Raw genomic sequence first — 13202 nt, 5'->3', positions numbered from 1 at the left:
AAAGAAGCATGAAAATTAAGGACATGCTTTCATCACAGAAGGTAGAGGCAGGAGTTATCAAAGGAGTTCGAGCAACTATGGTAGATCCGGAGCTCGTGGGAAGTCTAAGAACCAATCCAAATCAAGAGCTAGAAATTACTAGAATTGTGATCACCAGGTCACTTCAAAAGAGATTGCCCAAATCCAAAGAAGGGCAAAGGTGAAACTAGTGGCCACAAAATGATGACAACACAACCACCATGGTGCAAAACAATTATAATGTTTTCCTCTTTATAAATGAGGAAAAGGAATGCCCACACTTATCAGGTCCAGAGTCGGAATGGGTGGTTGATACAGCAGCATCTTACCATGCCACACCGGTAAGAGATCTTTTTTACAGATATGTAGCAGGTGATTTCGGCACTATGAGAATGGGTAACACAAGTTACTCAAAGATTACGGGGATTGGTGACATTTGTATCAAGACAAATGTCGGATGCACATTGGTTCTAAAGGACGTGCGACATGTACCTGATTTGCGGATGAACTTGATCTCGGAAATTGCTTTAGACCGAGATGGATACGAGAACTATTTTGCAAATCAAAAGCGGAGACTCACCAAGGGATCATTGGTGATTGCAAAGGGAGTTGCTCGTGGCACGTTGTACAGGACAAATGCAGAAATATGCCAAGGTAAATTGAACGCGGCACAAGATGAGATTTCTGCAGATTTGTGGCACAAAAGGATGAGTCATATGAGCGAGAAGGGATTGTATATTCTTGCCAGGAAATCACTCATTTTTTATGAAAAAGGTACAACGGTAAAACCTTGTGGCTACTGTTTATTTGGTAAGCAGCATAGAGATATCAGACATCGTCTGAAAGAAAATTGAATATACTTGATTTGGTATATTCTGATATTTGTGGTCCAATGAAAATTGAATTGATGGGAGGTAACAAATATTTTGTTACTTTTATTGATGATGCTTAACGAAAATTATGGGTTTATATTTTGAAAACCATAGATCATGTGTTTCAAGTTTTCCAGAAGTTTCATGCTATGGTGGAAAGATGCATATTTTTCATGTGGATGTCATATTCTTTTTCAAGAAGCTGGCCCAAACTCAAAATATTACTTTTTAATTTTGGCACATAATAAACATCTTGAATTAGCTTATGACTACCATCTTTACAGGAGATCAAAATCGTACCTATCCCTTCGATTTGAATCTTTGAGGCATCTCCAAAGGACACATTATCTCTCACCGTGTTATTGATCTCTACAAATTTCTCTTTGCATCCACACATATGATTGCTTGCTCCATTGTCCAAATATCACGAGCTGCAATCATCCATCTCTTCTTCCTTGAGTGCCATCAACAACGTTGACTCATATTTTTCTTTCTTGTCGTCAGCATGGTTAGATTTTTCTTCAAAATTGCTATGACATTCCCAAGAGTAATGGCCAAATTTATGACAATTATAACGCTCAATTTTTGATTTGTCATACCTTTGTCTATTATTTTTTTGGTAATAGCCACGTCCTCTTCCTCCTCTATGTCCACGACCACGACCTCTGAATGTTTGATGGATTTTAACTTCATTGTTGAAGTTGTTACCGTTACTTCTTCCTCTTCCATGACTGCCACAGCCTCATCTCCATCTATTCTCTCAATAGCTTTTTTCACCTCCATAATCCTTGAAAGATGCCTGAGTTTTAAGAAGTTTCTCCAATGATACTTCTTGTCTCCTTTTGATCTTTTCTTCGTGGGCCTGTAAAGAGCCCTCCAATTGCTCTACCATCATAGAGTCTAAATCTTTAGAATCCTATTGCACACACCACAAAATCAAAATTAGGTGTTAAAGTGTGAAGGATCTTTTCTACCATACGGACATCTTCTATGTACTCCCTGTATCTTTTTAGTTGATTTACAACAACCTTCACTTTTGAACAATAATCCGAAATGCATTCGGATTCTTTTACTTTTAAAACTTCAAAATCAGCCCTTAGAGTTTTAATTTTTACCTTCCTCACCTTGTCAACTCCTTGAAGAGAATTTTATAAAATTCCACAAGCTTCCTTTGAGGTGGTAGCAGCTGCCACCTTCTCAAACATGGCATCATCCAAACATTGGTGGATAAGCGTGAGGGCTTGTTGATCCTTCTTCCTCGTCTTTGCCACGACCTCTTTTTTATTTTGAGCCAGAGCTTCCTCATTATCGGGTTTTACATATCCTCTGTCTACGATTTTCCATACATCCTCAGAGCTTAGAATGGCTTTCATACGTAGAAATAATTTCTCATAATTATCTTTTATGACTGAAAAGATAGCTGACCATTATTCGCCAGGGCTCTGATACCATGTTATTGGGAAAAATAATAATCCCGCCCAGAAATAATATCCACATAAAATAATAATAACACAAGAGAGTAATAACGACACCAACTCTTTTAACGAGGTAAATACAATACCCGAACGAAGCAATATTACCACTATAATATTATAACTTAGTCAAGAGACTACTACAATTTGGAAAGAAATAACACTCTTTATTTAAAATATCTCACTATAATAATACTGCCACTCACTATTTATCTCACAGACAGCAATCTATGGATTACTCTCACTGCTTTGCTTTCTGCTTTGCTTCTCTTTGTTTTGGTGTATTAAACAGATAGGGAAGCATCTCTATTTATAGGCAAATTTGCCAACAAACCAACCAATCATATTGGCTCATTAAACAATTTGCAAAGGCCGCCCAACTTGGCTTTAGCCGCCCACCTGCTTTCGGCCACTTTTTTCATCCTTTTCTTTATTTCATTTATAGGTCCCGCAATTTATTCCTAGACAGCCGAAGTCAAAATGTCTTAATATCACGAGCCTCTTATCCGATCCATTCTCATTGAGTGACATACGGAGGAGCAAATTCAATTAAAAAAACTCACATTATGCTTAAGGATAATCAACGTCGAACTGATAACATTGAACTAAAAAAATACCTTTAGATTAGTTTAACATCGAACTAAAAAAATTGTTATAAGAATGGTCTTTAGAAGAACTAGAAATGATGCTGGATGGACATTTTTAAAATCACTGTTTATATTTTGATCTTGTTAAGGAAAGTTATGGAAAAATAGCTCCGCATCAAAATTTTAAAGCAAGCTCATCAGAATTTTGAAGTAATACAAATTCTGATGATCACCAGAATTTTTAAACACCAAAAGTTCTGATGATCTAGCCAGAATGTCAAAATTCTGGTGATTACCGAAATTTTGAAGCACTTTTGAACAACAATTTGTATTTGGCTAACCTTTTCAAAAAGTGCATTTTTGGTACATACAATATTTTACTAAGGGTCTTTTTGGTAGGAAGAAAATTCAAAACTACTACTACTTGTGGGGAGAAACTATTTTTTTCTACTTCTTAAAAATTGCTTCTGCTTCTAGCCAAAAGCAATTTTTTCCTCCAAAATTAAAAGTTTCGCCAAACACCTCCAGTTGTGAAAAAAAGTACTTTTTTAGGAAAAAAAAATACTTTTGAACTTGGGAGAAACTTGGCCAAACAGGCTATAAATCTGGCAAGAACGACCTTTTAAGTGAACTAGGTAAATATTTTTAAAAGATAAAAGAAAGTTATATGACTTTGATGGATAATACACAAAGTTAAGTAATTTTTGAAAGACAAAAAAAGTTATACGACTTTAATTTAATGACTAATTTTCCAAAGTTGAGTGACCATCCGAGCCATCAACTCTTTAAAGTTTACTAGCTTACCTAATCTAAAGTTAGGCCAGTAGAGTCGCTACAGATTAAAGCGTCCTTCCTAATAAAAAAAAAGGAAAACTACCAGCTATGTCCATTTATAGGTAGCTTATTATAAAATTTTACCAATTCATTAAATATTACTAATATTAGTCAAATGTTATCAATATTAGCTAATTATTTATATGTAGCCAAAAAAAAGGTCAAATGTTTGTTTTCTTTTGAGTGGGTGTTATTAGAATAGATTGGGTACATCTTAAGGAGTTTGAATCTCAGTTTTGGGATGATTTGACGGAGTTTTGAGGTGGTTTGAATTGAAAATTCGAAGTAGAAGATGAAACATAGAAAAAAATGATATGTGTATCACAGTGTGTATCATTTGTGTATCACAAATGTATCATATTTGTATCAAATGTGTATCACATGTATATCCATGTATACCTGTGTGTGTGATACATGCGTGATATATGTGTTGCAGAAGAATTTTTTGACTCGATTTTAACTTCGAAGTTTGATACCAAATCAGTCCAAATCACCTTCAATCTTTCTCAAAATTTGTATATTGACTCATCTATTTGTTTTCAATGAATTTCAACCATACCCATTGAAATTTCAACCATACTCACCTTCAATCTTCCTCAATATATATATATATATATATATTTCATCACCTTGTTTGCTACCTCATCCATGAAATTTTCTTAATTTTCGTCTTGCATCTAATGTTGCTGATCACGCTTAAAAATATGAAAGGAGATCTTTGTGTGTGATTCTTTGAGGGAAAGAACCTTATTTATTTGGGTTTTTAATTTTTATGTGTGCTAGGCTAGTTACGATTAATGACTTAAAAACAATTGGTAAGTTGAACTTATTATCTTTATTTTCAAGGCTCGGATAAGATGGAGAGATGTCAACTATCCCGCTCTACCCCTTCACTGGTGCAGTCAAATTCTATTATACCGAATATGCGATGATTTTGGTTGACCAAAATAAGAGTCGGCTTTCCACAGATTATCTGTTACATATGCACTTATATGCAGACTTTTTACAGTAACATATTCATCGTTGCATTCTGTCTTTTGTTTTGTTGAAATAGTAGTCAATTTGGTCGGCTACAACTTGGATGATACCAAAATTCGTTTTTCTTACTAACTGGATTGTGAAATGAAATCCTACCTCACCTCTTTCTAATACTAGAGTGGAAGAAAAAAGGCTTTGATAGCTGTATAATTGGTGAAATCTCTCAACTTAAGGGGGGCTATCTTGATATTTATGAAAACTTTGAGGAGGAAGGGATGTTGGGTGTAGAAAGGTATTTGGAGGAAGGGATGTTGGGTGTAGAAAGGTATTTATATTATCGGGATTACATACATTGACAGCATAAATAATTTTTATATTACTAGATTAAGTTAATTTACAACAACAGATAACTTGATATAATAACTTAAAAAATAGAATAGTAAGTAATATGGTAGGACCGATAAAATTTAGATGATGATGTATAAATTTTATCTACACTATTCGTGCATATATTTAAACTCATAGAAATTAAACCCAAAAATAGAGTCTCTACCCTATTAGCGTATATCCTTAACTCATGTAGTACACACTAACCAAAAAAAAAAAAAAACCTTTCAATTTTAGGCAGCTTGAATCATACATCAGCATACAGTAACTTTTTGATATCTACAACGGGAAGCCTTACATGAACCAAACCAAGGAACAACTTCCACTTTATGTTCCCAAATTCTAAAAGGCTGAAGTACTGAACAGTAGTACTATCAAAATTGTTTTCGCTTTCTACCCTTATGTAATAAGATCTCATGGGCTACTCATCTTCTGGCCTATAATACAAAGCAAAATTGGTTTACGAGGGACGTAAACATGAAGGTACTGATGAAAATCATTGCTTTGGGTCCATAATAGCAGAGGCATCAAACTGAGAAATTACTCCTTCACTCAACAGACGCATTGCTGCTCCTCTTGAGAATTTCCTTGCAAACAAAAAACAGGGAACCTGTGTGGAATTATTATGGCACCACTCCGTTCTGTACTCAGTTTCATAGTAAACATTGTCGATATCCTGTCAGAATTGGTTGGATACATAAAACAGTCAGTTATGAAGGCCAAATGATTTGATGCATAACTAACTAGAGGAATATAACCAACTAGAAATCCAAGAGAAACGACCAGAAAAGTCAACCAAGCGAATCAACATAGAGAGTTAAGAACTAAGACCACATAAGAACATTCCGATTTAACTTATCTGCACTCACAATCTAAAGAATTTTTAGACTGCCAGAGTACGTTAACTAGTTGTTAGTTAGTTATCTACCTTATTCTCTAGGTTATTAATCAATCCCACTTATTATGGACTGATTACCTGCAGATATCTTTAGGTGATGTAAACAATAACAACAACATACCCAGTATAATCCCACATAGTAGGGTCCGGAAAGGGTACCTACCTTGTAAAGATTGAAATGTTGTTTCCAATAGAGTCTCGGCTCAGGAAACCATAAGCACCGCATTAATGAAAAGAAAAACAAGACGAGACAATACCGAGAATCCATGTAAAAGCAGCATAAATAACAATAAGATAATAAGATGACCGAAATGTAAAGAAACGACAAAATCTATACCAACAAAATGCGAGATTACGAACTAGTACTACCGGTATGAATAATCTAAACTACCTAACCTACTATCCTAATCCTCGACCTTCGCACATTCCTATCAAGGGTCATGTCCTCGGCCAGCTGTAGTTGTGCCATGTCTTGCCTAATTACCTATCCCCAATTCTTTTTTGGCCTACCTCTACCTCTCCTCAGACCTTCTAATGTCAACCTCTCACACTTCCTTACCGGGGTGTCATGTCCAAACCATCTAAGACAAGGAAGATTGAATCTTCTAGGTGCAAGTTAAATATCAACTCAAGAAAGCGATAGGCGAATGGGGATAGGCTCGGAAAAGGCATTTCCCCTTAGACGACTAATATAACCTCTAGCCTTCAAGCCCATTCCCTGAGACAGGACTTCGACCGCTCTTAGTTCTTGGACCGAATGGAAAAGATGCAAAGCTAAGAGAGAGGTGGAAGGCTTACACAACTGAAAGAACAGAAGGTCGCTCTATGACAACAATTAAGGCAAAAGCAAATTTAACCTTAGCAGATTAGAAGGATAGCGTAATAACTAAATGAAAAGGCTATGGTGATAGACCCCAAAGAAGATACCCTTGCTCACACCTTAAGCCGGATTCAAAACCAAAAGTCATTGCGCGTTTAGCTGACTGGGAGGACTCCCTAGAAATTCCTTGTTTAGAGAAAGCTTAAGCCTAGCTTCCCGCATCTTGTCCTCGATAGGGGCCACACCTACCTTGTCCTCATAGAATAAAATTCTCTGACACTTTCAGTATATATAGAAGTTAAACTCCAAACATAAAATAGATAAATGCAGCCAAATGTCCAAGTGGAAGATGATAGAATATTACATATGCACTTGCTAAATTACCTTTATCCTCTTGATCTGTTCAGCCCCTGCATCTTCATAGCTAAATGTCACAGGATGCCAACTACTTTTGTCCATGTTTGTCGCAGATTGATTCCACTCTGTATAGGTTATCGTTCTACGTTCCAGTTCTCCTTCACCGTCATGCATCTATTCGCAAAAATGAAAAACCAGTACATGTAATACCGATTGAATACATGATGATTCTCATAAAACAACACAGAAGCAAATTGCTTAAGAACATCACAGTTTTGACTTCTTCCATGAAACAGAAAGAAAATACAAGAAGACTGAAAACAGAAAAGCACCATAGGTAAATAATTGGTTAGTTACTTACTGCCAATAATGTCTGCACGTAATGTTCATCTGGAATGCAGTTGTGACTTCGCTGCACGATATACTACAAGTTTAGACCAAATATGGCTTGGAAATGAAAGGTTAGAAGTTGATGAAATTGAGCAATGGAGTTTTTAAATCCAGAGTTGAAATTGAGGAAGGGAAAGAGCAGCATGATGCACACCTTGCAGAACATCTTGAAAACGGGAAAGACAACATCATCATCTGCAATGACTTCTGCATGCCTCCTGATTAAAGTGATCCACTGGACTAAAATGCCAAGTTACAACTTATGGAAGTAGGAACCCTATTCTATTGATTTAGTAGCAGAAAGAACGAGATATTAATATTTCATAAAACAATCTAACTGTGATATATGAATAACACTGAAGCCAACTTTCTAAAGAGTTAAAGTTAGAGAAAACCAAGCCCAGATTTAACCAGAAGGCCAATTTTTATTTTGTATACCAATTTATTTTCGCTGACTAAATCTGTTATCAACTCAGAAAAGCTCACAAAGGCAACCAGAACCAAGCTGGCTATATCTTGTCGCTTTTTGTATTACTTCTTCCTGTATGTTGGCCGCTGACGCTGAGTTGTGGCGGATATATTACACATTGAATCTACAATCAGTTTACTGAAACTGATATAACATCTAGACATATCACAGGGGAGCCTGGAGAAGTGTCTGCTGAATCACTTTCAGCAGATTGCTTTAATGTCCTTCAACATTAGTAGATCCATAATTTTAAGTCAGTAGAATCATGGCACTGTTTGTATCAACTATTTCTTGAAGACATTCGTGATGAGATTCAGTATTAATATATATCAGCTCCGAGCTGCTCAAGCTTTGCTCGGTTTGATCTGCTAAGCACGTTTTGGTCAGAGTTAAGCTTGGTCTTAGGCCAGCCTGAATAGATTTCAAGTCTGAGATTGAACCTTACAAAACCTGTCATGCTAAGCCTGAAATCCTAGCCAGCCAGTGTTCATATGCATCTGCTTTCTGTCCTTCACACGTATATAAATGCAAAAACCTCACAACTCATCCTAGCTCAAGGGCTACAATTCTCTATCTCCTTTCTTCTCTGTCTCCTCTCCTTACCAGTTGAAATTTGTGACCTAAAACAATTTCTTAGCCACCGTTGCTGCTCACTAGAAGCTTTCCTTATGTTAAAGAGATTCAAGAATTAATCCACATATATAAAAAAAAAATGTTTTACCCATTTGCATAGCATAATTTTCTAATGAAGGGGGTTCAATTGAACTCACTTAGCACTATGTAGTACCACTCTTACTCACCTCGATCTCTTTTTGGATTTAGTTGGAACTCAAAAGTTAGTCACAACAGAAGTGGTCCACATATCACGATGCTTAAGGAATACATTTCCGATGTAACCTTAGTTGTCTTTCATGTAAAGGTGCTTTTAAGTATAGCAAATGTTACAATGTCAGTATTGACACCTCTATGGGTTCTGTTCTATATTAGCTTGTACAAGAAAAGTCAAGATTCTAATTGCAGAGCCGATACCATTAGAATATTAATGGGTTGTAGAGTTGATTTTCTTTTTATGCTCTTTGATAATCAAATTTCGAGGTTCTGATTCCATCGCCTTGTGCTCTAGCTAAGTAAGAGGTAGGTGCAGCTAGGCTCATTTTAACCTCGATACTTGACACTCTACCTAGATTATTGCTCTGCATGCTTTACGAAAAAGACACCGAAAAGATCTACTCCATTAGGGCAGCAAAGTAGACAGGTGGCAAACAATTCTATGTCACAACACATTTAACCAAAGATCAAGCAACTACCTGTGATCCTTTTCTCCATTTGCTCATAGGTATATATGGTGACATGTTTGGGTTGTAGCGGCGCTCCTTTTTATCGAGAAAGCTGGAAGAGACATACCAAAATATATTATTCACTGAATGCATAAATATTGAAATATTTAATCAATCCTAAACAGATTCTCTAATCCAGAATCCACTTGAGGGTCTGTTGGTTAGAACATAAAGGAAACGGAAAGAAAGTAGAGGAAACACAAGATAGTATATTCTTCTCAAAGCTACAATGTAGTTTCTTTTAGCTATTCTTTCCTTCTAGTTCCTCCAAATCAATCAACAGCGGAGTTCATCATACAAGTAATATCCAGTTTACCTGTCTACAAAACTCCTAGGAGAAGCCCTCAAATAGTTGTATATATAGCTAAAGTTGTACAATGGAACGCAGCTGCAAATTGAGAAGTACTTAGTTACATAAATATCTAACACCAAGGTCAAAGAGATATAATGAAATAAACTGAAGAAAAATACATGGATAGAAAGAACTAAACAGGTCCAATCAAATAGATGGCCTCAAGACACCAAGTTACAAGTGGCACTTTACTTTGAGAATCTGCGAGCTTGTACGGGAATGCCATATGCATGAAAAAATAATGAATGCACAATTCCAAATATCATAAATCCAGTATGCCCTTTACCATTCTAGTATATATCAATCTTGACTAATTCTAAAAATTTGGTGGCCTCTTACACTTTCTCATTGTCATGTCCTTGTTGTCTCTCATCCTTGTTAATTTTTCCCAAGAATTACAGTGTTTCATCTACCTATCCTATCAATAATATATTTCCTTTTTATGTTTAGCAACAAAAAGAAACTATCATGTCTGTTCAGCGTACTCGATAGGTATTGACCATTCCTTACTTCATTTTTTCTAGCATTTTCAAGAAGCAGCATATACTACCACCTTACGGATCCATTCGGATTTATATGACCGTATTTAATCAAGGTGGAAACTAAGGAAATATTAAAACTTTCAATAGGTAATTAGTTTGAGATGAGCAATCAAAACTACTTGGTTAAAGATATACCTAAAGTATGTAATAGTCGAAAATGAATGAATGTTTGGTAGATTGTCCAAGAAATGTCTATCAACATAATGGGAAGAGTTTTTTTTTTTTTTTTTTTTTTTGGAGATGGCAGAAAACTTTTCCATTTAAGATAAGGGGCTAAGTACATTGGTAGATGGAAAAGGGAAAGTAGTTCAAAAATAATTAAGAGAGCAGGTAGTAATCAACGTTTCTGAGAGTTAGAAGTAGAACCTCTCTGACAATAGAACAAATCTTCTATTGGCTGGATCCTTAAGAGCTTGTTCAAGTAACAATCTCTCTGCTTCAATCATACTTGCTTCTCCCCAAGCCACCTACAAGTCACAATTAATATCAATCGGGCTAAGATATCAAAATGAAAGAAATTCAAAAGGAGAAAGGAAGTAAGCAACATACATCTCAAGTATCAGCAGAAAATCTAAAACCATTAAACATAAATAGTTCCTCATGAGTTGCGGAAAGAATACTACAACTTAAAGAACTTGACTAATGGATCTTAAATCAAAAAGCTATTGGAAAAGGAATTAAGTTATAAACATTGATAATGTAAAGGCTTTTCACATGATCAGTGTAGTTTAACCTATTATAGTAGGTTAGTTATCACATTTTCAGGTTACCCCTAAAAGCTTATCGTAAAAGTTTACCTTTAATTACCTTTTAATTGACATGATCTTGTAAAAATGTTGTTACACCGTAAGTGCAGGCACTTAAACTCATTAGGAAAACCAGTTGAGAATCACTACAAGTAGTCAAGGTAACCTAGCTAAACTATTCAGGTATATTTAGGTAGAGCTGTTGATAATCTTCGAGAGTCATAAGTAATTAATAGGGAGATCAAAAGGAAGTGAAAGAAGGGAACACAAATAGATTAAAAACTCATATTGTTTCATTCAAAAAAAATAAAGATAATTTGGGTTGCGAATTAGGAATATAAGAAAGGGATAAAATCTGCTTTCTCTTTCAAAAGTGACAGCAAGTAAGAACATTATTTACCTTGATGCTATTATTCAATTGACGATCATGAAAGAAAGATGACCTTGTGGTAGACTCGTTAAACACAAAACCAGGCTCCGAATGTATATATATTGAAATTTTGTCAGCGTCAGCATTCTGCAAACATCAAACAATGATTAAAACCTGATATTCTTCACATTTCCATTATTCCCGCAATGCAATTAAATAGAATTAGATACTAATCTGAAGCTGAAAAGCATCTATTTTTGTATTATCAATTTTCACTAATTCTTTAAAAGACCTTATCTGCAGTGAAAAAAAGGAACTTAAATGAAGAAATATATATATACTCCCCCTAAACCTCCGAAGTAAAATGATGATAACATTCATTTCTTCAACTTATTATGTAATGTAGGACACTTATAAACTTGATGAATTTTCACAAAGTTCTGAAAAAACAAAAATAAAAAATGACGTCACCTCGAAGAAAGATTTCCAAAGGAAATCAAGAGGCAAATTACGGCGGGCTAGAAAGAGAAAAGCAACTTTGGGATCGCCTCGAAAACTAATGGAATCCCAGTTGGGATGGAGAAATCTACGAGAAACTGAAGAAGGATTTTGGGAGTGTGAAGGAGGGAATCGCTGGAGGCTAAGAAAAGCCAACATGCAGAGAACAATGGTGAGAGTGAGGAAAACCACAATCAACAGCTTCCACGCGAACCACGATATTCCTCCTGCTCCCACAATCAACCCCTTCTTCTTCATGCCTTAATTACGTACACTCTTTAATTTCTTCTGATATTCAATTTCCTATATATCATTATTTGAGCATTTTGTATTTTCTTGTTTGTCTGTCTGTCTAGATGTGTGTACACAATTAATTAATGCCTACATATATAGAAGGGCAGATCGAGGAGTGTGTACATTGAGCCTTTGGTGGTTGAAAGGAGTGAATCAATGCATGCATTGAGACTTGAGAGAAAGAAAAGGGATGTAATGTAATGCAAGATTTACAGTTTGTTACTTCCTAAAAGGAGGGAGGGAGAATTAAACGGCGCGTTTTATCCCTTCTTTTTCAACTTCCAAGTTGCACTCATGTATGCATTTAAACTAGCACCAGTATAATTACATTCCAAAGCACTTTTGCCTAATTACCCTCTATTTACATTTAAGTATAACATAATAATCGTGATAAAAATCATCTCATACTATAGCAAAGGAAAAACTTACTCACCCTCGTATACGAAGAATTAATCCAAATAGTCGTTCATCTAATCGGTTAAATTAAAAATAGTCGGTGAATGAATAATATATGTAGTTAAGCCAATATTTTAAAAAATATTTTATAGGCGAGTGAGGCATACCAAAAATGCATTGAGTCGTACTGGTTGGGCGTAAGTACCGTGGGGCGTATGCCTCAACCTTTTGGGCATAAGCACCAATGTTCTAGGCGTTAATTAGAGCCAAAATTACTTAATAAATCCATTTTTAAAACTTAAATACCCCAAAAGTTAACTCATAGTAAATTCTCAAACTAAAAAACTCAAAAGTCTATATTTTTTTTAATTGTTTATCCTAATTTCACAACTTTTCTCTTTGTCATTTACAGAGTAACAAATACACTTTAGACCTTTGTCTATAAAAATACGAAGTACAAAAAAATGCTTCCACTTTTGCATTTTCCTTCTTTATGCTCAATTTCCTTCAAGGTTTTTTTATTCTTTTCAAGTCAGTTTTTGGTTTTGGAATTTCTTTTGGTATCGCTCTAGTTTAAATATTATT

The 13202-nt window shown here is 35.3% G+C and overlaps 1 protein-coding gene across 1 annotated transcript; it reads right to left on the bottom strand.

Annotated features, from left to right (window-relative positions):
* Positions 1-5379: 5379 nt before the first annotated feature.
* Positions 5380-12395, bottom strand: LOC104116005 (glycosyltransferase BC10-like). The gene is made up of 9 exons (XM_009626776.4): positions 11901-12395; positions 11460-11576; positions 10680-10780; positions 9736-9807; positions 9390-9471; positions 7768-7848; positions 7585-7635; positions 7251-7397; positions 5380-5824 (listed from the first exon to the last, which is right to left on the bottom strand). The coding sequence occupies exons 1-9, from the start codon at positions 12183-12185 to the stop codon at positions 5645-5647; spliced, it is 1116 nt and encodes a 371-aa protein (XP_009625071.1). The 5' UTR covers positions 12186-12395; the 3' UTR covers positions 5380-5644.
* Positions 12396-13202: the final 807 nt, after the last annotated feature.

Source organism: Nicotiana tomentosiformis, chromosome 2 (genome assembly GCF_000390325.3).
Source record: "Nicotiana tomentosiformis chromosome 2, ASM39032v3, whole genome shotgun sequence".
In the NCBI taxonomy this organism is placed as follows: domain Eukaryota; kingdom Viridiplantae; phylum Streptophyta; class Magnoliopsida; order Solanales; family Solanaceae; genus Nicotiana; species Nicotiana tomentosiformis.
This window is presented reverse-complemented; position numbering and strand designations above follow the sequence as displayed.

What these genes read in the sequence shown, in the direction of transcription:
- LOC104116005 (XM_009626776.4), bottom strand. Translation starts at nt 12,185, where the DNA reads ATGAAGAAGAAGGGGTTGATTGTGGGAGCAGGAGGAATATCGTGGTTC. An exon ending in ACGTGCAGACATTATTGGCA is followed by an intron (nt 7,398 to 7,584) that starts GTAAGTAACTAA and finishes TTTTGCGAATAG; the next exon opens with ATGCATGACGGTGAAGGAGA. An exon ending in AACAGATCAAGAGGATAAAG is followed by an intron (nt 5,825 to 7,250) that starts GTAATTTAGCAA and finishes CAATTCTGACAG; the next exon opens with GATATCGACAATGTTTACTA.